This window comes from Nycticebus coucang, chromosome 6 (genome assembly GCF_027406575.1).
Source record: "Nycticebus coucang isolate mNycCou1 chromosome 6, mNycCou1.pri, whole genome shotgun sequence".
Lineage (NCBI taxonomy): Eukaryota > Metazoa > Chordata > Mammalia > Primates > Lorisidae > Nycticebus > Nycticebus coucang.
In genome coordinates, this window is record NC_069785.1 from 99,515,548 (window position 1) to 99,540,201 (window position 24,654).

General features: G+C 45.4%; 2 protein-coding genes and 1 long non-coding RNA gene across 8 annotated transcripts in view; 1 reads left to right on the top strand and 2 right to left on the bottom strand.

Moving 5' to 3' along the window:
• The window catches only part of ZNF592 (zinc finger protein 592), a 58,601-nt gene extending 46,420 nt beyond the window's left edge, over positions 1 to 12,181 (top strand). For all 6 annotated transcript variants that reach the window (XM_053593387.1, XM_053593390.1, XM_053593385.1 and 3 more), the window contains 7 exons: positions 3,391 to 3,569; positions 7,961 to 8,137; positions 8,403 to 8,562; positions 8,676 to 8,963; positions 9,172 to 9,284; positions 10,035 to 10,170; positions 11,569 to 12,181. In XM_053593387.1, coding sequence (XP_053449362.1) covers positions 3,391 to 3,569; positions 7,961 to 8,137; positions 8,403 to 8,562; positions 8,676 to 8,963; positions 9,172 to 9,284; positions 10,035 to 10,170; positions 11,569 to 12,090 — 1,575 coding nt within the window. In that variant the 3' untranslated portion in view covers positions 12,091 to 12,181. The remainder of the gene's footprint in view (positions 1 to 3,390; positions 3,570 to 7,960; positions 8,138 to 8,402; positions 8,563 to 8,675; positions 8,964 to 9,171; positions 9,285 to 10,034; positions 10,171 to 11,568) is intronic.
• LOC128587349 (high mobility group protein B1-like) lies at positions 1,625 to 2,539 on the bottom strand. Its single transcript, XM_053593393.1, has one exon. The coding sequence runs from the start codon at positions 2,537 to 2,539 to the stop codon at positions 2,003 to 2,005; it is 537 nt and encodes a 178-aa protein (XP_053449368.1). The 3' UTR covers positions 1,625 to 2,002.
• A 3,092-nt stretch (positions 12,182 to 15,273) lies between the features above and the next one.
• LOC128587350 (uncharacterized) lies at positions 15,274 to 24,617 on the bottom strand. The gene is made up of 3 exons (XR_008380575.1): positions 24,487 to 24,617; positions 23,634 to 23,879; positions 15,274 to 15,842 (listed from the first exon to the last, which is right to left on the bottom strand). It is a non-coding gene; the product is annotated as an uncharacterized LOC128587350 (long non-coding RNA).
• Positions 24,618 to 24,654: the final 37 nt, after the last annotated feature.

Consider the following 24,654-nt stretch of genomic DNA (forward strand, 5'->3'; position numbering starts at 1 on the left):
TATATAGTAATTGCTACAACCTATAGTAATTCTATGTGAAATTTTTTGAGGTACCACCATAGTGTTCTGTGTAGCTGCACTGTTGTATATTCTCACCAGTGGTGCACAGGAGTTTCCATTTCTCCATGTCTTCATCAACACTTACTGTTTTCTGGTTTCTTTAATAGTAGCCACCTTACCTAATGAGGTGACCTCCTCTATTATTTTTAGTGTCATAGTGAACTCATTTATTTTTATATATTCAGCCTATTCTTTTCTTTTTCTTTCTTTTACTTAAGCCTAGCACTAGTTTTGATGTAAAATATGTATTCAGTCACTGTTTTTCATGCTCCAGTTATCCCATCTTTGTTACTGGGAGCCCTGTCAAGCTGGCTTCTGTGTCCTTGTTCTTTAAACACTAATCCTTGAGAAGCTGCCTTATTTTTACTCCAAACAAGATGACCTGGACAACTTTCTTTGCTAGATCCAGAGTTTGTCATTTTTCTAAGGTTTCTGTTACTGAGGAATAGTATTTAGAAGCCACAGTCAGGTCACTAGATACGCTCCTAGCGTATCTCCTAACTGGGTTTATATTTGTTTCAGGGCCTTAATCAGTGGCCAGAGCTAGGATATAGATGCTTTTAAAATTATTTATTTATTTATTTATTGAGACAGGGTCTTACTGTGTTCAGGCTGTTCCTGAACTCCTGGGCTCAAGTTATCCTTCTGCCTCAGCCTCTCAAAGTGCTGGGATTATAGGTGTGAGCCACCATGCCTGGCCATAGGAAATATGTACTTTTAAAAGGAAAAGTGGCTCTGTGTGTGTGTGTGTGTTTGTGTATACAAATTACAAAATATTAAAACCAATGTTATTTCTAAAATTAGGACAACTTCGTAAAGGTTAGGGTGCTCTTTTGCTTTTAGAATGTATTGCACTGAGACTGTACAAGTCAAAATACTGTATTTTGAAGTCACTAGGGATAATTTTTTTCTTTGTGTGATTCCAGCATCAACTTGATATACATTTAGGTGGTTCACTTTTGTTTTTCAATTTTTAGGTAATATTTCATTTAATTTTTGTATTGTTATTTTTTACTTACGTGAAACATTTATTGATTACAAAGTTAAAACTGTGACAAGGTACATTCAGAGAAGTTTCACTTCATCTCTGTCCCTGTCACCCTGTTCCCTCCTTCCCCATAGTTAACATTTCTTTTTTCTTTTTTTTTTTCAATAAAAAAAAATTGGCTCTGCACCTGTGGTTCAAGCAGCTAAGGCGCCAGCTACATCACCTGAGTCCAGCCTGGGCCCAGAACAATGACAGCTGCAACCAAAAAATAGCCAGACCTTGTGATGGGCACCTGTGGTCCCAGCTACTTGGGAGGCGGAGGCAGGAGAATCGCTTGAGCCCAGCCAGGAGTTGGAGGTTGCTGTGAGCTGTGATGCCACAGCACTCTACCCAGGGTGACAGCTTGAGGCTCTGTCTCAAAAAAAAAAACATTAATTAATTTAAAAAAATTGTATTTACTTAGAAGCATTCAGAATGTCAACAAAACAGCTGTAACTTTTTTTTGCAATTGCAGAGTGGTATTCTGTTAACAGAACAACAATTATTTCGTATAAGCTGCATCAGAGACAACTAAAGATGAAAAACTACCATCCCCATATATAACTAATTTGTGCTGTGCACCAACAAGAACCTGCTTTAAATTTCCATACCAATTTACAATCCCCAGACTGTACCAGGCAAGGTTAGTGGCTGTTGAAAATACCACCAGGACAGGGCTATCTAAAGACACATTCGGTAGTGTGTTAACTATACAAAAAAAGACACTGTACAATTTAAAGACAAATCTTACACAGCCCTACATTTTAATTTTTTTCTTTAAAAGGAGTTGTGTACAGGGGGGTTAAATGTGTTATAGACAAGAAAAAAAACTGTGCTAGAACCAACTTATTCATTATCATTTTCATCTTCATCTTCATCTTCATCTTCCTACTCTTCCTTCTTTTTCTTGTTTTTTCAGCCTTGACGACTCCCTTTTTCGCTGCATCCAGGCTTTCCTTTAGCTTCGTATGCAGCAATATCCTTTTCATATTTTTCCTTCAGCTTTGCAGACTTCTTTTCATCAGGGTGCTTGTCCTCCGCAGCAGTGTAATTCCACATCTCTCCCAGCTTCTTTGCAACATCACCAATGGATAGGCCGAGATGTTCTCCTTTGATTTTGGGGCAATACTCAGAACAGAACAAAAAGAAGGCCGAAGGAGGCCTCTTTGGTGCATTGGGATCCTTGAACTTCTCTTTTGTTTCCCCTTTAGGAGGGATATAGGTTTTCATTTCTCTTTCATAACAGGCCTTGTCCGCCTTTGCCGTATCTTCAAATTTTCCTTTCTCTTTAGCAGACATGGTCTTCCACCTCTCTGAGCACTTCTTAGAAAACTCTAAGAAGTTGACTGAAGCATCTGGGTGCTTCTTCTTGTGCTCCTCCCGACAAGTTTGCACAAAGAATGCATATGATGACATTTTGCTTCTCAGCTTCTTAGGATCTCCTTTTCCCATGTTTAGGTATTTTTTCCTCAGCGAGGCACAGAGTTGCCCAGTGCCCATCCGGCTCTCACTTGCCCCGGCGCTGTCTCTATAGACCTCAATGTACTGCCCCCCCATAGGTTAACATTTCTGTTTATTTTTTAATTTATTAGCAAATGTGTGTGTGTGTGTGAGAGAGAGAGAGAACTCATCCCCCTCTCTTACACAAAAGGTGGCAGGCTGCCTGTGCTGTTCTGCACCCGAGTAGACACTTAAAACAAAAATATTTTATGGAATATTTCAAACACATATGGAAGTGGAAAGAATGGTGTAATGAACCCTTCTTATCAATTAACAGCTTGTGGCTATCTTGTTTCATTTCTCTTCAAACCCACTGCTGTACACAAGGATGGTCTTTTTTTTTGTTTTTTTCTGAGTCTGTTTCACTCTGTCACCCTCGGTACAGTGCTGTGATGTCTTAGCTCGCAGCAACCTCAAACTCTTGGGCTTAAGTGATCCTCTTGCCTCAGCCTCTCGAGTAGCTGGGACTACAGGTGCCTGCCACAGTGCCCAGCTATTTTTTTAGAGACAGTGTCTCACTCTGGCTTAGGCTGGTCTTGAACCCCTGAGCTCCGGCAATCTACCTTCCTCGGCCTCCCAGAGTACTACTTGGATTACAGGCATGAGCCACCACACCTGGCCAGTATCAACACTTTTAACAATGTCTAGCATGTCAGAAGTGTCCTAGGAAAGTTAGAAGAATGAGTGGTTGGTTGAGGAAGGGGGCTGTTCTGACCCACGTCCTGGGAAGCCAGACAGTGCTGCATGGAGACCCACTGCCTGGTGGCACCTGTGTCATCTGCTCTTTTGGTGTTCTCTCCTAGACCTGCCAGGTGTGCCAGATGCTGCTGCCCAACCAATGCAGTTTCTGTGCCCATCAGCGGATTCATGCACACAAGTCCCCCTACTGCTGCCCGGAGTGTGGGGTCCTCTGTCGCTCTGCCTACTTCCAGACTCATGTGAAGGAGAATTGCCTGCACTATGCCCGCAAGGTGGGCTACAGGTGGGTGCTGCCTGGCTCACTGTCCGGTATTGCCCAGTGACTTTCCCCAGAACTCCTTTCTGATGGTTTGGGTCTTCAGAGACTGGGGTTCCAGGCTAACAGGACAGAGGCATCAGTTGGTATGTGGTTAGACATGTTTATTTTGCAGAGGACAGGAAAGGCAAAGGGGAGAAGAATAAAGTGTTTTAAAAACTTTAAAAAAAATAGCTTTCACCTCATAAAAATATGAGTATTTGATAGAATAAAAATGACTACTTATTAGAGAATAAAAGTTTTACTATAAAGTTTAGTTTTATAAAAACAAAACAAAAAATAAGCTTGAAGGGGGAAGGTTTTGGTAGTATGAGAATATATATAACATTCACTTTTAAAAAGGATATAAAATTTACAAAGTTATGTTTGGCATATTAAATTTAAATTACTGTTTTAATAATAACTTTATTAATTGTAGTACTTTGAAGTTTTCTCAGTTTTTATTTTATTTATTTATTTATTTTTTGATACAGAACCTCATTATGTTGCCCTCAGTAGAGTGCTGTGGTGTCACAGCCCATAGCAACCTCAAACTCTTGGGCTTAAGTGATTCTCTTGCCTCAGCCTCCCAAGTACTACATGTGCCCGCTACAACACCCAGCTATTTTTTGGTTGTAGTTGTCACTGTTGTTTGGTAGGCCCTGGCTGGATTTGAACCCACCAGCTCCTGTGTATGTGGCTGGCGCCTGAGCTACAGGCGCCGAGCCTTTTCTCAGTTTTTAACAAATGGGTCTATAAGATGCCAAACTCAAAGGATTCTAAAATTTCTTCATTTTTGTTAGTTTTTGTCAGTTTGTGAGAAATAGGCAAAACCTGCAAATGGAAAAAATGATCAACTTCATAGTAAAACCAAGAAATTTTTTATTTTAAATAGAATCCTTCTATCATTTCAAACATGAATAAGAAGTCATTTTCAGGAAAAAGTGGGGAGAATGAGCTCCCTTCAGAGTTTGTTGATCTTTAACATTTACAATTAGTCTCCTTTATTGGTTCACTACAATTTGGAGTTCCTACTTTACCATTTTCACTTTTGAAAGTTAATTTTGACCAAATTTAGTACAGACTTTCCTTTTTTCAGTGTCAGAGAAACATACGACCTTTCTTCATGCCAACCTAACATTGCTTGAGGTCAGGAGTTTGAGACCAGCAAGAGTCAGACTGTCTCTCTACAAAAAATAGAAAAATTAGCCAGACATGTCTCGTGTGCCTGTAATCCTAGCTAGTTGGGAGGCTGAGGGAGGAGAATTTGTTGAGCCCAGGAGTTTGAGGTTGCTGTGAGCTATGATGATGCCACACTACTCTATCCAGGGTGACAGAGCTAGACTCTTATCTCAAAAAAAGGGGGAAGAGGAGAAATTTTATACTTCAAGAAAAAGCAAAAAATAATACAAAACATAAAATAATATCATAGAACTGTAGTAGAGCTCAATAAAATGGAACATAGATTTTTAGAATTTACTAAAAAACATTAGCACCCACAGAATGGAAGAAAATATTTATAAAATTATATATTTGTTTTCCAGTTTTGGGTATATTTTTTAATAGAACAGGGTCTTGCTTTGAGAGGGAACTTGCATTCAGAATGTATAAAGAGTTCTTAAAACTCAGCAAGATGATGACATGGGCAAAGGATTTGAATAAACATTTCTCCAAAGAAGATACACAAATGGCTATCAGGATACCACTTCATATCCACAAGGATGGTTACAATCAAAAAGTTAGACAATCACAAATGTTGGCAAGGATGCAGACAAAAACTTTCATATATGCTGGAAGGAATATAAAAATGTTGTAATCACTTTGGAAAACAGTCTGACAGTTCCTCAAAAAGTTAAACACAGAATTACTATTTGACACAGCTATTCCACCCTAGGTAGACACCCAAAAACCTGAAAACATATGTTTACATAATAACTTGTACATGCACATTCATCAGCAGCATTATTCACAGTAGCCAAAATGTGGGCTTGAACGCCTGAGCTCAAGTGCCTCGTGAGCCACCATGCTCAGCCAAAAGCCCATACTTTTTTTGAGACAGTCTCACTATGTTGCCCTTCGTAAAGTGCTGTGGCACACAGCAACCTCAAGCTCTTGGGTTTAAGCGATTCTCTTGCCTCAGCCTCCCAAGTAGCTGAGACTACAGGCACCCACCATAATGCCCAGCTATTTTTTGGTTGTAGTTGTCATTGTTGTTCAGCAGGCCCAAGCTGGGCTCAATCCGCCAGCCTAGGTGTATATGGCTGCCGCCCTACTCATTGAGCTATGGGCACTGAGCCAAGCCCATACTTTTTAATGTATATAATATATATGTGTGTGTATATCTATCTATCTATTTATTTTTATTTTTATTTTTTTTGAGACAGAGTCTCACTTTGTCACCCTTGGTGGAATGCCATGACATCATAGCTCACCCATGAAAAACCTCAAACTCTTGGGGTCAAGTGGTCCTGTTGCCTCAGTATCCCAAGTAACTGGGACTACAGGTACCTGCCACAACACCCGGTTTATTTTTAGAGACGAGGTCTCACTCTTGCTCAGGCTGGTCTCAAGCTCCTGCCCTCAAGCAGTTTGCCCACCTTGGCCTCCCAGAGTGCTAGGATTATAGGCGTGAGCCACCACACCCAGCTTTATTTGTGTGTATTTTATGTAGAATGTATATATTCACTTTATGTATGTATTTTAGAATCTTATAACTTACTTTGATAATTTGGTGAGTGGCCATTGATATCACAGGGAAGCAAGTTCAGACTATTTTAATTTTTTTTTGAGATAGAGTCTCACTATGTCACCCTTGGTAGAGTGCCGTAGCATCACAGCTCACAGCAACCTCAAACTCTTGGGCTTAAGCAATTCTCTTGCCTCAGCCTCCCAGGTAGACGGGAGTACAGGCACCCACCACAATGTCTGGCTATTTTTTTTATTGCAGTTGTCATTGTTTTAGCTGGCCCGGGCCAGGTTTGAACCCACCAGCTTTAGTATATGTAGCCAGCGCCCTACTCACTGAGCTACGGGTGCTGCCCCCCCCCCCCAAAATTTTGTGATTTTTCTCTTAAAAACTGTGGTTGAGTTGTATCATGTGGTTGGAGTTCTGTTCCTCACACTTGTTCATCACTTCATAAGTCCCCCTGGATTCACTGCCTCACTGAGGCCACTTTGCACATGTTTTGGTCCCCTTTATGTTCATAACATTCACAAAGAATGTCTACTGGATACATAGAATGGATTTTTCAGTGGCATTTGAAAAGAGCATATGGTTTTATATTGTTACTGTAGAATTTTGGTCAAATGGTACAAATGGAGCCACTATAGGAGATTATTTACACATATCAGGTATATTTAGCCACTGGGATGAATTTAGAAATATGTGGATTCTTTTTCCACCAAAAGATGGAAACAACCCGAGTGTCCATCAGCTAATGAATGGATAAACAAAACCAGTGCTATCTACACAATTGAGTATCTTTCACTCATAAAAAGGAAGTTCCTGGCTAGGCACGGTGGCTTAGGCCTATAATCCCAGCACTTTGGGAGCCAAGGTGGGAGGATCACTGGAGTTCAGGAGTTCAAGACCAGCCTGAGCAACACAGTGAGACCCATCCCTACAAAATGACAAAGATTAGCTGGGTTCAGAGCTGCACCATCCAGAATAGTACCAACCATGTGTATTGTTGAGTACTTGAAATGCAGCCAGTGCAACTAAAGAACTGAAATTTTAATTTAATTTTATTAATTTAAATTTAGCCTCATGGACAGTGGAGCGAGCTATAGAACATTTCCATCATCACAGCAAGTTCCGATGGTTAGCACTGTTCTAGAGTATTTCTTCCTGGGCTCCAAGCTTGTTTTAATGTAGCAGTTATGGAGAGTGTAGCATTTCCTGACTGTTTTGTTAGGTGGCCATCCTTGATTACTCACTAGCAGCCCGTGGGAAGGCACAGGCTCTTGCCTTCAGAATTTCTTGTGAAATTCTAACTGGACTTCAATGGTTGTATCACTCTTAAATTGGTACTGTTCATGCCATCACTGACAGTCTTCCTTTTTACTCCCACCAACTTAGGTTAAGTGGGTTTGGTTTGCAGAAGAGTATCCTCTGGCCCATGCAAGGAGGGCTAGAGTTTCTCTCTTCTTTACTAGGCACGGCCTTGGGCCTGGGGGCCCTGTGTGGCTGCATTGTGCAGAAGGCAGCAGGCAGGCTCAAGCTTTCAGGATGGACAGGTTGAGGATGGAGGACTAAGTGACTGAGGAGGAGGAGGGTCCCTGGGCAGCTCTGCTCCTCCTTCCTTTGCTCCTCTTCCACTACTTCCTATAGGTCCAACTTTTCTCTGCCTCACTGATACTGCCCCAACTCTGCTGTCTAGGTGTATCCACTGTGGTGTCGTCCACCTGACCTTGGCCTTGCTGAAAAGCCACATCCAGGAGCGACACTGCCAGGTTTTCCACAAATGTGCATTCTGTCCCATGGCCTTCAAGACTGCCAGCAGCACCGCGGACCACAGTGCCAACCACCATCCAACCCAGCCCTACAGACCCTCCCAGTGAGTCTGGTTCCAGGGCCAGCAGACGCTGTGAGGCAGGGGGAAGTGGCCCAGTGCTTTATGGGGTGGTGTAGGGATGGATTGGGAAGCTGGGGCTGGTGGGAGAGATGCCCGGAGCCTGCTAAGGACATCCTGAGGCACTGGCTCAGGGTGGGGCTTCCTTACAGCTGACTCTGGTACAGAGAGAGCAGAGACAGGGTGGAGGGGCCATGTGGTCTTCCTGCAGAGCCTCGGCCACCTCATGCCCTGGGGTTTGTCTTGTCAGGCTCATTTATAAGTGCTCCTGTGAAATGGTCTTCAACAAGAAGAGGCACATTCAACAGCATTTTTACCAGAATGTCAGCAAGACGCAGGTGGGCGTCTTTAAGTGCCCTGAGTGCCCACTCTTGTTTGTGCAGAAGCCGGAGTTGATGCAGCATGTCAAGGTGGGATGTTCTGGGGGAGAAGGCTGGGGAGGAGGGTGTGGGCCTCAGGTCGGGGGTCTGACTTTGTGCATCTTTCCCCTTGCCCAGTCAGTAATTGCTCTCCTCATCCCCAGAGCACCCATGGTGTTCCCCGGAACGTGGATGAGCTGTCAAGCCTCCAGTCTTCAGTAGACACGTCCTCAAGCTGCCCTAGCTCTCGAATTTCTGCTGAACCCCCTGCCGCCAGCATGGCTGCTCGGAGCAGCTCCTTGCCCTCTGGCCGGTGGAGCAGGTCTGAAGTGCATCGTAGGGCAGAAGCAAGGCCTCGGCTAAGGAGCACTGGTTGGTCCTGCCAGGAGTGCCAGGAGTGGGTTCCTGATCGGGAAAGCTACGTGTCCCACATGAAGAAGAGCCACGGTCGGGTAGGTGCAGCACAAGGACACAGCACAGTGCCAGGTTCTCTGGACTTCTGCTCTGTGGGTCAGACCCCACTGAGAGTTCCTGGTACTTCAGTGCCACAGATCTTGAGGCCTTTGAGGGCAGCCTCCTTTCTGCCCATGGTGTCTGGGAAGAATGATGCACCCAGAGCTGCCTCACAGTTCTGACCTCTCCTGTGTTTACCTCCCTCAGACGCTGAAGCGCTACCCGTGTCGGCAGTGTGAGCAGTCCTTCCATACCCCTAGCAGCCTGCGCAAACACATCCGCAATAGCCACGATGCAGTGAAGAAGGTCTACACGTGTGGGTGAGGCTCAAGATGGGAGTGAGCGAGGCTTGGGGATCAAGAGACTGTGGCCTTGGTCCCATTGGGGCTTTTCTCTGTTAGGTCCCTAACAGTCTCAGGCAAGAGACAAGTGAGTTTTTAACTGGAGAAACACTGTGGGTAAGTCAGAAATCAGGGGTGGGTCAGAAAGTAGCTTCCAGAATCTGCCCTGCCCAGCTCATTCTCTAGTGGGGATGAGCTGTTTTCTCTGTTAGGTCCCTAACAGGGGTCTCAGGCAAGAGACAAGTGAGTTTTTAACTGGAGAAACACTGTGGGTAAGTCAGAAATCAGGGGTAGGTCAGAAAGTAGCTTCCAGAACCTGCCCTGCCCAGCTCATTCTCTAGTGGGGCTGCACAGCCAGTCCGCTGTGAAGGGCCCAGAGGCTTAAGAGGAGCGAGCGTGATGGGACTGGAAGCCCATCTCCCATGCCTTGGGACATAACCTGGCCCTTTCACATTGACCACTAGCCTAGCACTTGAACCTCTGGGCAGTGACATCAGGGTGTGTAGGGTGAGACGTGGCTGAGGGCAGGTGGCGAGAGTGCAAGCGCTCTGTTCTGAGTTGTCTGCCTTGAGTCTGCCTGTCAGCTGGATATCTCAGGGAACACCAGCACCAGCTAGCCCAAAGACATAGCTGTCTGCTCACTCCAGACTCTCCTTTGCCCTCTTGTGAGGGATACTGGGGGAGTTGTAGCCTGGGGTCTGATGTGGCCTCTCCATGGTACTTCTGCAGGTACTGCTCCGAGGACAGCCCCAGCTTTCCTCGGCCCTCGCTCCTGGAGAGCCACATCAGCCTTATGCATGGCATCAGAAACCCTGATTTGAGCCAGTCATCCAAAGTCAGATCTCCACGAGGACATTCCCCTCAGGTGAGTATGGCCTTGCCCACGGAAGCTGCCAGCCCAATGAGGCCTGCAACTAGACAGGCATCCGGAAAGCTGCATGGGCCCCATTTGCAGTTTTGGTCCTGCAGCAATCAGACTGGCAGCTTCCCTCACTGTGGGCCGCTCTGTAGTCTGATGTGACTCATCTGGGGGCTGGACAAAAGTAGAGGACAGGGATAGAGACCCATAAGGCAGCCTGTCAGCCTGTTATTACTGTTGCTTCCCTGTCACTGTGACCCCTACCTTAGTTGTATGCTGCTGTCTGTGGACTTTGGGGCATTTTTGCATACACCATCCTGTTCCCACCTCACCACAGTCCTGGGAGGCAGGGCCAGGCAGGGTTGCCTTGTCAGCTGAGAATAATGATGCTGGACTGACTTGCCTCCCCACCCTCCCACTAGTGTGGGGAGAACCATGCCCAGAACCTATGGTCAGGCCCCTTGCCTTTATCCCTGTTTCATGCCCTCTTCCTATTTGTGATGAACTTCTGGGGCAGCCTGGTTTCTCCTGCCCACTAGTGCTCTTCCTGTGCCAGGGTTGCGGGGATACTCCACAGAGGGGTCAGGTACATCTGGGAAGCTCTGAGAGCATCCTGGAGTTCAAGGCAGGATGAAACTTTTGAAACTTTCTTGGCTATTCAGACAGTGCCACTGGGTGGCAAAGGTCCTCTCATACCAGTAGGTAGAGTATCAATTGATTTTTTTTTTTGTATCCTTCTTCCACTAGTAAAATTCATGTTCTCCTCTGTCCCCAAAATGTATAGACCCTTTGATCTAGCAATTTTGATCCAGGATTGATCTGTTAGAGATCTTTGGCCTTGCACATAAAGAGTTCTGTCAAGTGAGTTGCTGCAGTGCCGTGTGCAGTAACAGAGACAAACCCAACTAACCATCTGCAGGCCTGTCATCCCCATAGCTGGTCCATGTGCCACTGTTACAAGAACGGAGTCCTGCATGTGCTCCCACAGAGACATCTCTAATGTATATTAGGTAGAAAAAGCAGAGTGAAGAAAGGTATGCATGTCGTGCTATCATTTTGTAAAAGACAGTGGTGTTTTGGGGGTTTTTTTTGGAGCACACATAGGCTCTCTCTTTCAGGCATCATAATATCTAGTAATGTGTTCTTTGGCGCACAGGCCTGGGCAGTGGGGTGGAAGGGACTTAATTTTCTCCATACTGTTCCTATGTCCTTGGAGTATTGTGCCATATGCATAATATTACAACACAAATAAAAAACTAAACAAACCAAACCTAACCAGTGTTCAGGGCTAGGGTGACCCTGGCTTCGGTGGTGCCTTTTTTGAGTCTTTGGGCTTGTGATCATGTCCAGGGGCTCGTGTCCTGAGCTCAGCTTGGACTCTGCTCATGCTGTCTCTCCTTTCAGGTGAACCATTTGAAAAGACCAGTCAGTGGTGTGGGGGACGCTTCAGGCACCGGCAGTGGCGCAACTGTCTCTTCCACCAAAAGGCACAAGTCCCTTTTCCAGTGTGCAAAATGTAGTTTTGCCACAGATTCGGGGCTTGAGTTTCAGAGCCACATACCTCAGCACCAGGTGGACAGCTCCACAGCCCAGTGCCTGCTCTGTGGCTTGTGTTATACCTCTGCCAGCTCCCTCAGCCGCCACCTCTTCATCGTCCACAAGGTGAGAGAACAGGAGGAGGAAGAGGCAGCAGCAGCGGAGGTGGCAGCAGAGGCTGCAGAGCCTGAGGAGGGCTCTGGGGAGGATGTGTCCATGGAGATTAGAGAGAACGGACTAGAAGAGTGCAGTGGCGAGCCTTTGCTGACCGACCCAGAGGCAAGGAGGTCACTGGGCCCGGCCCCTGAGGAGGATGGTGCCCAAGATACTCAGAGTCAACCACACGCATCCCAGGACCAGGACAGCCATGCACTGTCCCCTCAGGTGTGACCAGAGGCTTTGCAGTATGTGTGGTCAGGGTGGTGCCATGGCATCCTCCACCTGCTGTGCACCCCGTGGGAAATAAAAGGCTGTGCCTGGGTGTGGGTGTGGCTGGCTGTGCCCTGGAATAGCTCAGTGCCCTGAGCTGCCTATGCTCAGTACCCCAGACCCAGGAATGTGAGGTCACCTGGACCTCACAGCTCTGAATTTGCTTCTGTTATTTATGGCTTTGTGCTGCTTCTCGGTACCCCAACTCTGATCTGTGTCCTCTAACCCTAGGCTGCTAACATGGCCCAACCCCAGTACTGTTGACTTGGCTTGAAGCCCCTCAGTGGCTGTGCTCTTTGGGGAGCTTCCTGCTTGCTGCCTTCAGCCAGGGGACTCCTCAGAGTTATGTTTTCCTGAGACACCAGCTCTCCTTCCTGCCTCCAGAGTCTGAGACAGAGGGGAAGGAGGGTGCTGGCACAGTCCCTCTGGGAGAGCTCTGCCTAGCCTGGCTTGGCAAGGCCCTTAATCACTTTGCTCCGCCTCCTTGTTTTCTCTGATTCTTTTCCCCCAAATAGTCATGTGAACTAATTGTCACATGGCTACCATGTCTCTGTGGGTGGGAGAAACTTCGGCAGCACACCTCTGTTTTTACCTGGATAGAGCAGGAGGTGCCGCACAGCCAGGCAGGCGCGGGAGCTAGGCCCTGTCGGAAGGAGCGTGGTGGGCTCTGCTCTGCTGTCCTGCCTTCCTGACAGGGGATGTGGGGCACACAGACACTGAACACTTGTGCTCTCACCCCTGTGCCACTAGAGAGGGTGCTGCCCCACGCGGGCCAGCCCCTCCTTCTTTGGCTACATTCGTGTTGCTCAGACTATATTTCAAATAAAAACCTTCTTACCATGCAGGTAGGCTCTTGTATTCCTCTTCAAGTGAGCCTGGCCTCACCCTGTTCCACCTGAGGGTCTTGCCCAGACTTCCCTGGTTTGTTCCATCCCTGAGGGAGCACAGTGCTTTCTCCTGTGCAAGGGAGGGCTTCTCTAGATTTGGCTGCTTACATTTAAGAAGCCAAGAGCCCCATGTTTCTAGTTCTCTAGAAACTTTCTGAAGGGGCAATGGGGGTGGAGGGGGGCTCACTGCCAGTCAAAAGTCATTACCAACAAGGTCTCCTCTGCACTAGTGGTGTTGGCTTTAGAGCCTAATGGAATTTTCTGGGCACCTCCATCTTTCCTACAGATGGATTCTCAACCTGAGAGACCCCTTACTTGTAAGAGGAGGTTAAAGGAGTGGAAAGGAAGAATTCTGTAATTTTCTTTCAGTATTCAAGAGACATTGGTATTGCCACTGCCATGGGCAACTCAGATGTAGCAGAATGGGAATTAGACTTGGGAGTCTGGCTGTCTGACCACAGACAGCAGAGGTAGGGCTGCTTCAGCACAAGGAGCGGGTGGTGTCTCTGATATCCAACCCAGTGTCACAGGGCTGTGGTGCTGGCTAGGTTCTTAGAAGTGATCTTTCCAGGGAGTCATTAAATATCAATTATAAATTATTAAGTCAGATAAGTATGTCTGACCTTTTCACAATTGAAAAAAAAATATTTTCTTTATCAAATGCCAAGTTTTTGGTGGAAATGCTAATGGCGGTGGAAAAGGTTAGTCTTTGCCTCAGTTTTGGAGAGACTCTGGCTGTCAGTACCCTTTTAATGATTGCTGTTCCTGGCAAGGCCACTACCTCCTGTGTCCCCAGATGGCAGTGAGGGCAAGCTGGGCCTGTTTTCGTCTGCCAGCAAAGCCAGAGCTAGCCCCAACTTAGCAGTTGTCTCTTTTCCTAATTCTAATTGTAGTGAGCCAGCCCTGCACTCTGGGTCCATTCTCAAGAATAGATTCTAGAGGAGACTAATAGAAGGGTTTGAAATGAATGGCCAAGGCAGAGAGGGTGGAGTTGTAGGTATGTGGGCCCATTCTGATACTCCCTTCCAGGAAGCAAGGTGAGGGAAGAATGCTGAGCTACCCACTGGGAAAGCTGTTCCTGGCCTGGGTCCTGCCCTTCAAGAGATCTCTAATTCCCCAACCTCACTGGCTCCTCCCCTTCAACATAGAGTTAGTAATGCCCATCCAGCTTGCTTTACAGGCTTTTGTGAGATCATAAATGTGAAATCTTTTTCTAATTTATAAAACACTATATGAATGTGGGGTATTCTTTTCTGAACCAAGGACATGGAAGGTAGAACATACCTTATTTACTGTTGACTTTGATGCTAAATATCGGTTATGAATTGGCCCAGGGTACCTGTTATCTAGTAATAGTGACGATAATAGCACTTAAAGCCCTGCTCATATACCCAGTCTCTTGCTAAACATTTTCTGATTATTCTCTCATTTAATCTTCACAAAGGTCTCATAGTTATTCTCCATTACAGAGAAGAAAACTGAGGCTCAGAGAGGTAAAATGACATTCTAGGCCACCTGCAGTGGCAGTGCTGCATCAAGCCTATGCCCACAGTGCCCCCACAGTGACCATGGTGGTTCTGACTCTGACTGGCTGCCAGCTCATTGCTGGTTTGCCTCACCCAGGTGTTTGCTTCCCTCCTTCCCAGGTAGCTGAGGGTCTCCACCAAGTGCCAGGTCCTCTTTAGAGTTTGTTTATGCCTTGTCACCCCAACGAGGGCTCGGTGCATCACTTGTGACATTCCGAAACATTTGCAGTGTCTCTGTGATCCTTCGTTCTCATTAGGACTTACCTTGCCATTCGAAGAACATCATTTTTTCAAGATCATCTAGAAAAGGTTGCCTAACCTCACATGGTTCCCTCAGAGTCCAAAATCTTCTGATATTTTCTTTTTCAAGATTCTTTTTAATGGTTGTGCTATCATTTGTCACCATCAGAAAATGTTTGCTGTAGCCAGTGCTGCAGTGAGCGCTGCACTGATCAAGTCAGACAGATGGACCCTGCCCTTTTAGGAACACAATGTAATACCCTCCAAGGCTTCACAAATGACTAGTATTTACTTTCCAACTGCTTTGTCTCTATAAAATGGTATGCCGAATTACTAGCAGCTAATTATTGTAGAACTTTCTCCTTAACTTTTGTGAACAGTTTGGTTTTTAAAAACTTAATAACTATAGCCCAGCAAGTTCAATACTTTGCCATCCCTCAAACTGAGAAACCTCTGCCCCATTCATCACTGTATATTGACCAGGCAGTTTCTTTTATTTTTTTTTTGTTTTGAAAAATTAATACATATACATGTTAAGTCATTCCACAATACAAAAAGGTGTACAGTAAACCATGAGCTTCCCCATGGAGGTCACCCCCAGGCCCTTCTCCAGAGTTAATCACTGTTCTCTGTACCTTGTGTATCCTTTCAGAGCAATTCTATGCATTTACAAGTTTATAAATATGTATATTTATATATCTATTTTTAATACAAATGGTAGTATTCTATACACAGTGTTCTGAAGCTTGCTTTTTTCACTTATATGGTATTTTGGAGATTGTTCCAAATTCATATCCTGAGTCAGAGTAATTCTTTAAAAGCTCCCAGCACACTTCCTAGCACACAATAGTGGTTCAGAAAGCATGTGAGTGAGTGGATGGATGGATGCGTGGACGGATGAATCTGACTCAGCTGATAGCTATAAGGTTCTGTCAGTGTCTGGTCTGATCAAGACAGGACCATCTCAATTCTTTTTCAAGAGGTTCAGGATGCTGTTGACTTTCTGCACCAACAGATGCCACAGCAGCCTTAGGAACTGGGTACAGGAAGCCTTGGGCCCCTGGAGGAAAAGGAGACCAAAATCCTGTTGTTCATAATTAAATAATTTTTTCTTATAGGAAAATGATATAACATTATTAGAGAAAATTAAAACACATATTTATAATCTCATTCTCCTACCATTGCAGTTGTTTTCATTTTTGCACATCACTTTCCAATTCTTGTTCAGTATATTCATAGTGGAATTTATGGTATAATTACATAATAGTGGTTAACACAGAATGTTTCTATATGGCAGCCAGGCTCACATTCATTCTCCTATTTAGCCTCATAATTATCACGTAAGATAGATACCATTATTCTTTTGGAGATAGTAGAATTGACGTTCAGAATGGTTGAGGGGTTTCCTTAAAGCCACGGAGCTGGTGAGGGGTGGAGCTGGGATTCACACTCAGGCATGACAAACACTGTCTCTGATTTTGTACTCTACCTTTTCATGTAATTTGTCCTGGATATTTTTTGTGTTTCTACATAGCCTTTAAGTCTTTCTTTTCCTTCCTTCCTTCCTCCCTCCCGCCCTCCTTTTTTCATTTATCTTTCTTCCTTTCCTTCCTTCTTTTCCTCCTTTCCCTTCTTTCCCTCCTTTCTTTCTTGAGACAGAGTCTCACTCTATCTCCCAGGCTAGAGTGTAGTGGTGCAATATAGCTCACCATAGCCTTGAACTCCTGGGCTTAAGCTGAGGGATCCTTCTGCCTCAGCTTTCCAGGTAGCTAGGACCATACATGTGCACCATGACACCTGGCTACTTTTACAATTTTTTTTGTAGAGACAGGGTCTTGCTGTGTTTCCCAGGCTGGTCTCACAAACTGCTGGCCTTCCAAAGTGCTGGGATCACTGACATGAGCCATAGCACCCAGCCCATCATTTTCAATTATCATGCCAAATTAACAAAATCAATCATTTCGTCTTTAACATTTAAATTTCCTACTTCATCAATGCAATGAAGAGTGCTAGGCATATAGTTTTTTGCTTCTACAGAATTATTTCCTTAGGAGTTTACCCCTGTTTTTTCTTGAGTAACTGGCAGAGTGATAGACTGGAGGAAAGCCAGTGGCTAGAAACTAGAAGCTACAGGTTCCAGGCTCTGTAACCGACCTTTGGTCTTTCTGGCCTCAGTTCTCTGTCAAATGAGAGGTTTGGTTTATATCTCTGGCAATCTTCAGCCGGGCTAGATTTTTATCTTCTCATCCCTGTCCATGTCAAAATTGGGATGATCTTCCCAAAGACAAGAACTCATATTTCCTCTTTTGTTTTATTTATTTACTTTTGGCCTAGATATATACAGACACATAAAAAATCCCACTCAGCACTCCCCCATCAAGGCATTATCACTTTTATCTGCATTTATTAGTATTTCAATTCTTCATCAGATTTTATGCTTTTTTAAGAATTCTAGCTTTTATGAGTACCTATTTTTTTTCAGATTGTCAAACCTTTTGAAATTTGAATTCTGTCTACTTGGTAATTCCCAAGCATCTTCAAATCCTTTGTCATCTGGGCATCTTTTCATTAGGGACCTAAGTCCAGATGAATTCCTGAGCTAGTTCATTGGCCTTTTAAAATGCTCATATTTTTAATAATATTTTTAGCATTTGCAGACTTGAATGCTTAGTGCATGAATACTAAAAAATCAATAAATATATCACTGACCATATGGAAAATGAGACAAAAAAAGACACAATAAAGCCATTCAGGTCAATTGATTCTGAGAACCCAAGCATAGTGTGTGCTCAAGTGATGGGTCTGCTGCTCTCTGGGGTACAAGGGCTCATACAGACAGTGCTGATCCAGACCTAGTAGGTTTTGCTCCTAAAATTCTATCCCATAGCCTTTGCCTTCATTCTCTGTGAAGATGGGTACAGGAGATTACGCTTTTGACGTTTGAAGAGGGTGATTAAGCTCCCCTTTGGTCCAGCAGTTATTAAACTGGAAGCTCCAGTGTTCCTAGGCCTCCCTTTTCAATTACACCTCGGGCACAGAACATAATCCTATTTTCCTCTGGAGTTTTCTTTTTTTTTTTTTTTGTAGAGACAGAGTCTCACTTTATGGCCCTCGGTAGAGTGCTGTGGCCTCACCCAGCTCACAGCAACCTCCAACTCCTGGGCTTAAGCGATTCTCTTGCCTCAGCCTCCCGAGTAGCTGGGACTACAGGCGCCTGCCACAACGCCCGGCTATTTTTTGGTTGCAGTTTGGCCGGGGCTGGGTTTGAACCCGCCACCCTCGGTATATGGGGCCGGTGCCCTACCGACTGAGCCACAGGCGCCGCCCCCTCTGGAGTTTTCTGGTCCATAGATCAGTTTGCTTGGAATTTTCCCCTAAGATCCATTGTACATAATGGGCTGAGTATTTTTGATACCCAAGGAAGAGACAGGTGCTGCCTTCTAAGAAACTCTTTGCCTACAGAGGACACTTTGCATTCCTTCCTTATACTGGTTCTGAGGTGAGCTTTGGATATGATTTTAAAGGAAATCATGAGGAAAAGGAGATTATGGGAAGCAGGGGTTGAGTGGGGAGTGGGGAAAGGGATAGGAAGTCATAGAGAAGCAGGCAGGAGGATTTAGAACCTGGAAACTGCGCTGAACTTTTAAGACAGTGATGTAAGTGGTGCTGTTGGGCACAAAAAGAGAGGTAGTGGCTTGATTTGTCAGTGGCACCCCTTGGGTGAGCAGTAATTGCAGCAGCAGTTGCTAGGAGTTGTTAAGGAAAAGAGGCTGGAATGCAAAGCATTACTTAGAAAAAGACTTGAAAGGGGGAAAAGCCTGATTCACCTTGCAATACCAGGAAAGGCTTATGCTGGAAGGGGTCTTTCCAACTGAAGAGGTGGATTTGTTTCTAGGCCTAACCAGCTAAATGCTTTCCCCTGACCATAGACTCACTCTTTGGTGATTATTTTATTCTGGAACATGCCTAGATTTTTTCTGGCAGTCCTGCATGGAATCAGAGCAGATGGATTGGGGGTAATACCTGGCTGGGACAGCTCTATCCTTGAGTCTCAAATTCTCCTTCCATCAAATAAATCCAAGTGGCTTCTTGTTGCCAGTAATCCTTTAATTAGTGTCCACTTACCCAAGCACAGCTGTGGCCACACCTCCAATCCCTGTAGGGACATGCTGGAGACACCAGCTCATCCCAGAGTGGCAGCAGCTGAGTGTCCCCATCTTAACAGAGGCTCACCTGACTGGGGAGCTGTGTCACCTCTCAGAATCAGATGAGCAGTAAAGAGTGTGCAGAATGGCTAGTGCAAAAGGCAGCCTGCAGCATGAGGTAGCAGGTCCCCATGCAAGGGCAAAGCCAGCAGAGATTTGGGCTTTATTGAGCTTTGAGCTAAGACCTACTTCCAAATGAGAAGAACCAAGAGAGGGAGAAACAGGAAAAACCTGGAGTGAATGGGCAAGTCTCTGATCACCATGCTATTAATGATTCACATTGAAATGGGCCAAAGGTCTGGGGAGCTTTGAGGACTGAAGTGGAGGCTGATGATGCTTCATAAGGAAGTTCTTACTGACCCCAGTGCTGTGCACCAGCTGTGGAAAAGGCCACCTACGTCTGTGGGTGCCAAAAAGCGCAATAAGACCTGGAAAGTCTATTGACAAGAATAAAGTTGATAAAAGTTGTACTACACCCTGCCCTAAAAAGCTCACGTGTAAATGGCAACTGTTCATGGAACAGTATACCTTGAGGTATGGCAATATGTTGGCAATATGGACACATCCAGAGAGGAACACCCTGGATTGTGATGCTCTTAGTGAAGGAATTTGATGTTTCATCAAGGAAAGGGATGTTTCAGGCCAGTTGTGGGGGCTCATACCTGCAATACTAGCACTTCAGGAGGCCAAGGTGGGAGGATCTCTTGAGGTCAGGAGTTTAAGACCAGCCTGGGCAACAATGAGATCCTGTCTCTATGAAAAATAAAAAAATTATCCAGGTGAGTACCTATAGTCCCAGCTACTCAGGAGGCTGAGGAGGAGAATCACTTTAGCCCAAGAGTTTGAGGTTACAGTGAGCTATGATCACACCCCTGCACTTCAGCAACAGAGCAAGACTCTGTCTAAAAAAAAAGCTCAAAAATATTTTTTATAATATTTTTATACTTTTGCAGAGCTATGATATCAAAAAGGAGTCTAGACTTCTCTGTGGCCCCAAAACAGAATTTGACTCAGAATAACCCCCTGCCCCAAAAGATGAAATGGGCTGCCCCTAGGAGAGATGTTTTCCCACTCCCTGGAGATGTTCAGGCTGAAGCATCTCCAACAGGAGTGCCCAGACATCCTGGAGGCCCTGGAATGGCAGGGAGGTGGACAGAGGTGGCAAGGGATTTGATGATGGCCCTTTCTGTGAGCCTGGTTGACCCAGCCCCCTTTTTCCTGCTGCCACACAGCTGGGGCTACATGCTCCTCCCCCAGGGGGCCAACTCAGGCCCCTCAGAGCTCCATGTTCACCCTCAGGGCCTGGCTCTGCCATTTTGTTTCAGGTCTACTCATTCAGTTACTTCTGCCTTGTTCAGGAGGCCAATGTTTATAATTTTCAATGCAGTTCTGGTAACCTAGTACTGCTTAATACTGCGACTGGTTCCCCCAGGCTCTTGAGAAGTTTAGTAGTGAAGGGAAGTGGAAGGGAGAAGCCAAACATTTGATCATCTTCACAGGTTGTAGGGAAGGCAGCCAGGCAGGGAGGATAGAGAGATACTAGAGCAGGGCTCTGAGAAGGCCAGAAGGTTGGGTTTTATAAGGAACAAAATATAGGAAAAGAGCAGAGGTTGGTGTAGCACAGGGATGACACAGACAGTCTGTCCTTGCCTGATGGTCTCACTTTGTTTCCCTGTATTTTAAAGGAACAGTTGACCATTGCAGGTGAGGAAGGCAAAGAGGAGGTTATAATCTTGTTTGGAACAGTTGGCCATAGGAAAAGGAAAAGGTCAGCTCAGGAGAATATAAAAGAATTGCACACTGCCTAAAACTGGACTCAGGCTAGAGACCAGAAATGGCCCTCCCTGAAGCACAAAACCCACAAGCAAATTCCAGTTAGAAGCCAGCAAGGTAAACTGAGTAGACAGTCAAGGGCAAGTGAAATAAGATCCCTGAAGTTGAAGTTATTGTCCACTTTGTGTCCATATCCATGTTGGGGGGCCGGTAAGCCAGCCAGGGAGGAGCTCAAGACTGTAGAGCTGGGATGAGTTGAAGTCTAGAGTTGCCCCAAAGCTGACAGTAGGTTTGGGAGGTAGATGGCAGGATAGTGAAGAAATTCCTGGTGATGAGATTTAAGTGGTAGGCATTCGATTAGTTGCTAAAGGGACATGCGAGTGAAGGTCTTTGAAGGGACAAGGCTAGTGGACATGCTGCCAAGATACTAGCTGTCCTGGATGATGGCTGGGGACTGGGGTGGCACTCAATGTGTGGTGGCCATTGTTTTTAATAAGTTCTGGTGTCCTAATAGCTAATAAAATATTGGGGTTAAGTATGGGGTAACGTATACTGTGGCCAATGCTTCAAAGCATTGTTAGCTTTGGAAGAGAGAAAGTTGAGCAGGTTGGACAAGAGATGGAACTAAGTCAAAATAAAAGGCATGTTCAAGCTCATCCAGACCTTATTGAGAGGGACTAACATAAGTTGAGACTGAGTGTCCTGGGAGACACCACCATATTCTGACAGGGAGCAGCATCCCCTGTTATGCTAAGTAGTTAATTAACAGTAGCCCAAGGTTTTTCTACCATAAACATCCAGTTTACTCTGGGGCTCCAGGAAGTTCAAAACAACCAAGAGAAGGGCTCCTGGCAGCAATAACAAATTCCTACAGCATTTCATCAGTACTCCTATTTAGTGGAATATACTGACTTCCTTGTACTACCCTATTCCTGACACAGACCTGGGGCCTGTGCTCCTCTGTGCTTTCAACACCACATATAAACTTCTGTCAGAGGATTTATGAAAAATTGGTCTTGATTTTTCTGTCTTCAGGCTTGAGAAGTTCCTGAGTGAAGACAAGGATGACTTATTCATTTCTATGCCCTTGGTGCCTGGCATAGTGCCTGGCACGCGGTAGTTGGTGGTTAATAAATGCCTGCTGATGCACAGTGATGACATTCAGAGTCAGAAGTGGGATGCCCAACTCCCTTTTTACAAAGGAGAAAGCTAAAGCTCAGAGATGGTAAGCCACTTGCCCAAGGTCACAGAGCTGCTCAGTGAAAATTAGGGTTAGTCTCTTGACTCTTAGTCCAGTCCTTGTCAGACAACACCACTTCTATGTCCTCTACTTTCTCTTGCTAGAGAGAGGAAAGACGTTATTGACTTCTCCGTTGCTGAGTGCCTTGACTCTCCTTCATCAGCTCTGCTCCTGTCATCATGAACTTGTCTGAAGACAGAGAAAGTCTTGCTTATCAGATCTGCAGATAGCAAGAAGCTTGGAAGGGTAAATTATCCTATAGATTAATATACAGGGTAACTATATATTATAGTTACATTATAATATATATCTATGATATAGTGGGTAACAGGCAGAATTAAAAAGAAATCTAGATGAGAAAGAAAGGGAGTGTGGGAACAAGAAGACGAGATTTTAACTAAAAACAAAACACAAAACCAGGTTAGATTTTGCACTTAGGATAAAAAGGACTTCACAAGTAGGAGCGGGAAAAATTTAGATGAACAATAGTTTATGTTGAAATCTCACAGGCTCAGGAGTCAATGAAGTTAATCTGCGGGTTAACCCTCAAGAGGTGTTAATCTACTTGTGGGTTCCTATGATCTGAACTCTTCAGGGGCCACATTTTCAAAAGGAAATCAGTAAGTTGGAGGGTCACTAGAGTAACTAGTGGCACTATATCCATTGTCACATGAGAAATGGCCTAGAAGGGAAGTCCAGCTTACCTAGGGCATTAGGCAAGGCCTTTAGGCTCTGCTCGCCCATCTTGTTTACACTTGGGTGACATGCATTTTAACCTCTATACATACTGTTCCTTGTATCTGGATTATTCTGTCCCCCTTATTCCCCATTCCTAACAGTCTGCTTGGTGAGAACCTATGTAATTTTCAAAATCCTTCTTAAGACTGGGTACAGTAGCTTCTGCCTATAATCCTAGCACTCTGGGAGGCCGAGGCAGGAGGATCCTTTGAGCACAGGCGTTCAAGACCAGCCTGAGCAAGAGTGAGACCTGATCTATACTAAAAATGAAATAATTAGCCACGTGTTTGTACTTGGGAGGTTGAAGTATGAGAATCACTTGAGACCAGGAGTTTGAAATTGTAGTGAGCTTTGATGACACCACTGCACTCTAGCCAGGGTGACAGAAGGTAATTATGTCTCAAAAAAAAAAAAAAATCTTAAGTTTTACTTCCTTCCTTGTAAAACTGTCCTAACCAAATCCCTAGGCAAAACTCACAATTCTTTTGTCTACACTTTCATGCTGCCCTATTCCAAGTTACAGGTTTTGTGTTTCACCCTGCATTGTCTCCCCATTATTCTGTAACTTATTGAAGGCAGAGATGGTGTGACCTAACCTGACATATACGTGTTCACATGATTCAAACAAATGAACCAGAACTTCAAGTGGGTTTTCAAATATTTGAAGGACTACTCTGCAAATGACTGAAGAGATGTGAAACATGAAGCTCCAGAGCCAAGAAGGAGAATGAAGAGAGGCATCAGAGCAGAGACAGATTTGGGGTCACTAGGAGGAAACGCTTCAGTACTGGTCAGGATACTCAGATTCTACTGACAGAAGCCCAATTTGAAGTAGCTTGAGCAAAGGGAGAAATTTTTTTGCATATACATTCCAAGGCAAGTTTGAAATGCCAACCTGCAGGAAGGTCAGGACAAAGCTGAGCCTCAGGAACACTTGCAGCAAGCCCTGAAAGCCAGCCGGACTCTGCACTCGCCAGCTTCCACACTGTCAGCCTGCTTCTTCCTCCCTGTCAACTGGCAGGGACACAGGACAAGCTCAGGCCTCACAACTCACAGATTTCTGCCACAAAGGTTCTGGTTTTATCTCCCAATTTCAAGTTCAAAAAGTTCGGTGAAGAACTTGGACTGGCACAGCCTGCGTCTGTGGTCAGAGAGATAGGGTGCCATAAGCAGCCTGGCCTGGGTTGGGATCGTGGGGGAACAAGGGGGCTGCTGCTGCGGCCACAGAGTGGGGAGAGTGGAACCCAGCGCTTACTCCTTGGCTCCCATTTTCTAACAGTTAGAATCCTCTAGCTCTGGGCACTTTCTGGATGATCTCAGGAATGTAGGAGAGGACGGTGAAAAAATACATTGTGGTCACTTCCAATATGCAGAACCAGGTTTAGGCACTGCCTAGCACCTTGCTCTTGGAAATTGTTGAACAATTTAATTATTTATCCGAGCATTAGGACTCTGCCCCTCCCTGTGATGCTGGGAAACAGAAGCTGAAGAGTGAAAAAGGAGATTCCATTAATCTAGAAGTGTTGACTGAACCCTAATCTATGCTAGATGGGGCAGGGGTTGGGTGCAAGGTATATTTCCCAAGAAGTTCTGGCCTCCCAGGGACAGAGCTCTCTAATGGATGTGGGCAGGTCTGTTAAGTGCTGGACTAACAGGCCCTGATGACTTCAGGGCTGGTGCTGGGGAAGGGAAAGGCTTCTCTGGCTCCTAGTCCCCCAATGATCTAGTCCAAGCCCCAAGCAGCTTACCAGGCACCACCATCCCGGCCTCTCCGGGCTGTGCCTAGGAGTCTCGTTTGGAGAAGGCGACTGAGTCCGCGCTTCCTCACACGCCCAACGGGACAGGACACTAGCGGGCAAGGCAGCTCCTTGGGACTTCCTCCGACGGCTACCAGGACCCGCGGAGGAGCAGGGACC

Bases quoted from the DNA above. Each gene is read 5' to 3' on its own strand.
- LOC128587349 (XM_053593393.1), bottom strand. From the start codon at position 2,539: ATGGGAAAAGGAGATCCTAAGAAGCTGAGAAGCAAAATGTCATCATAT.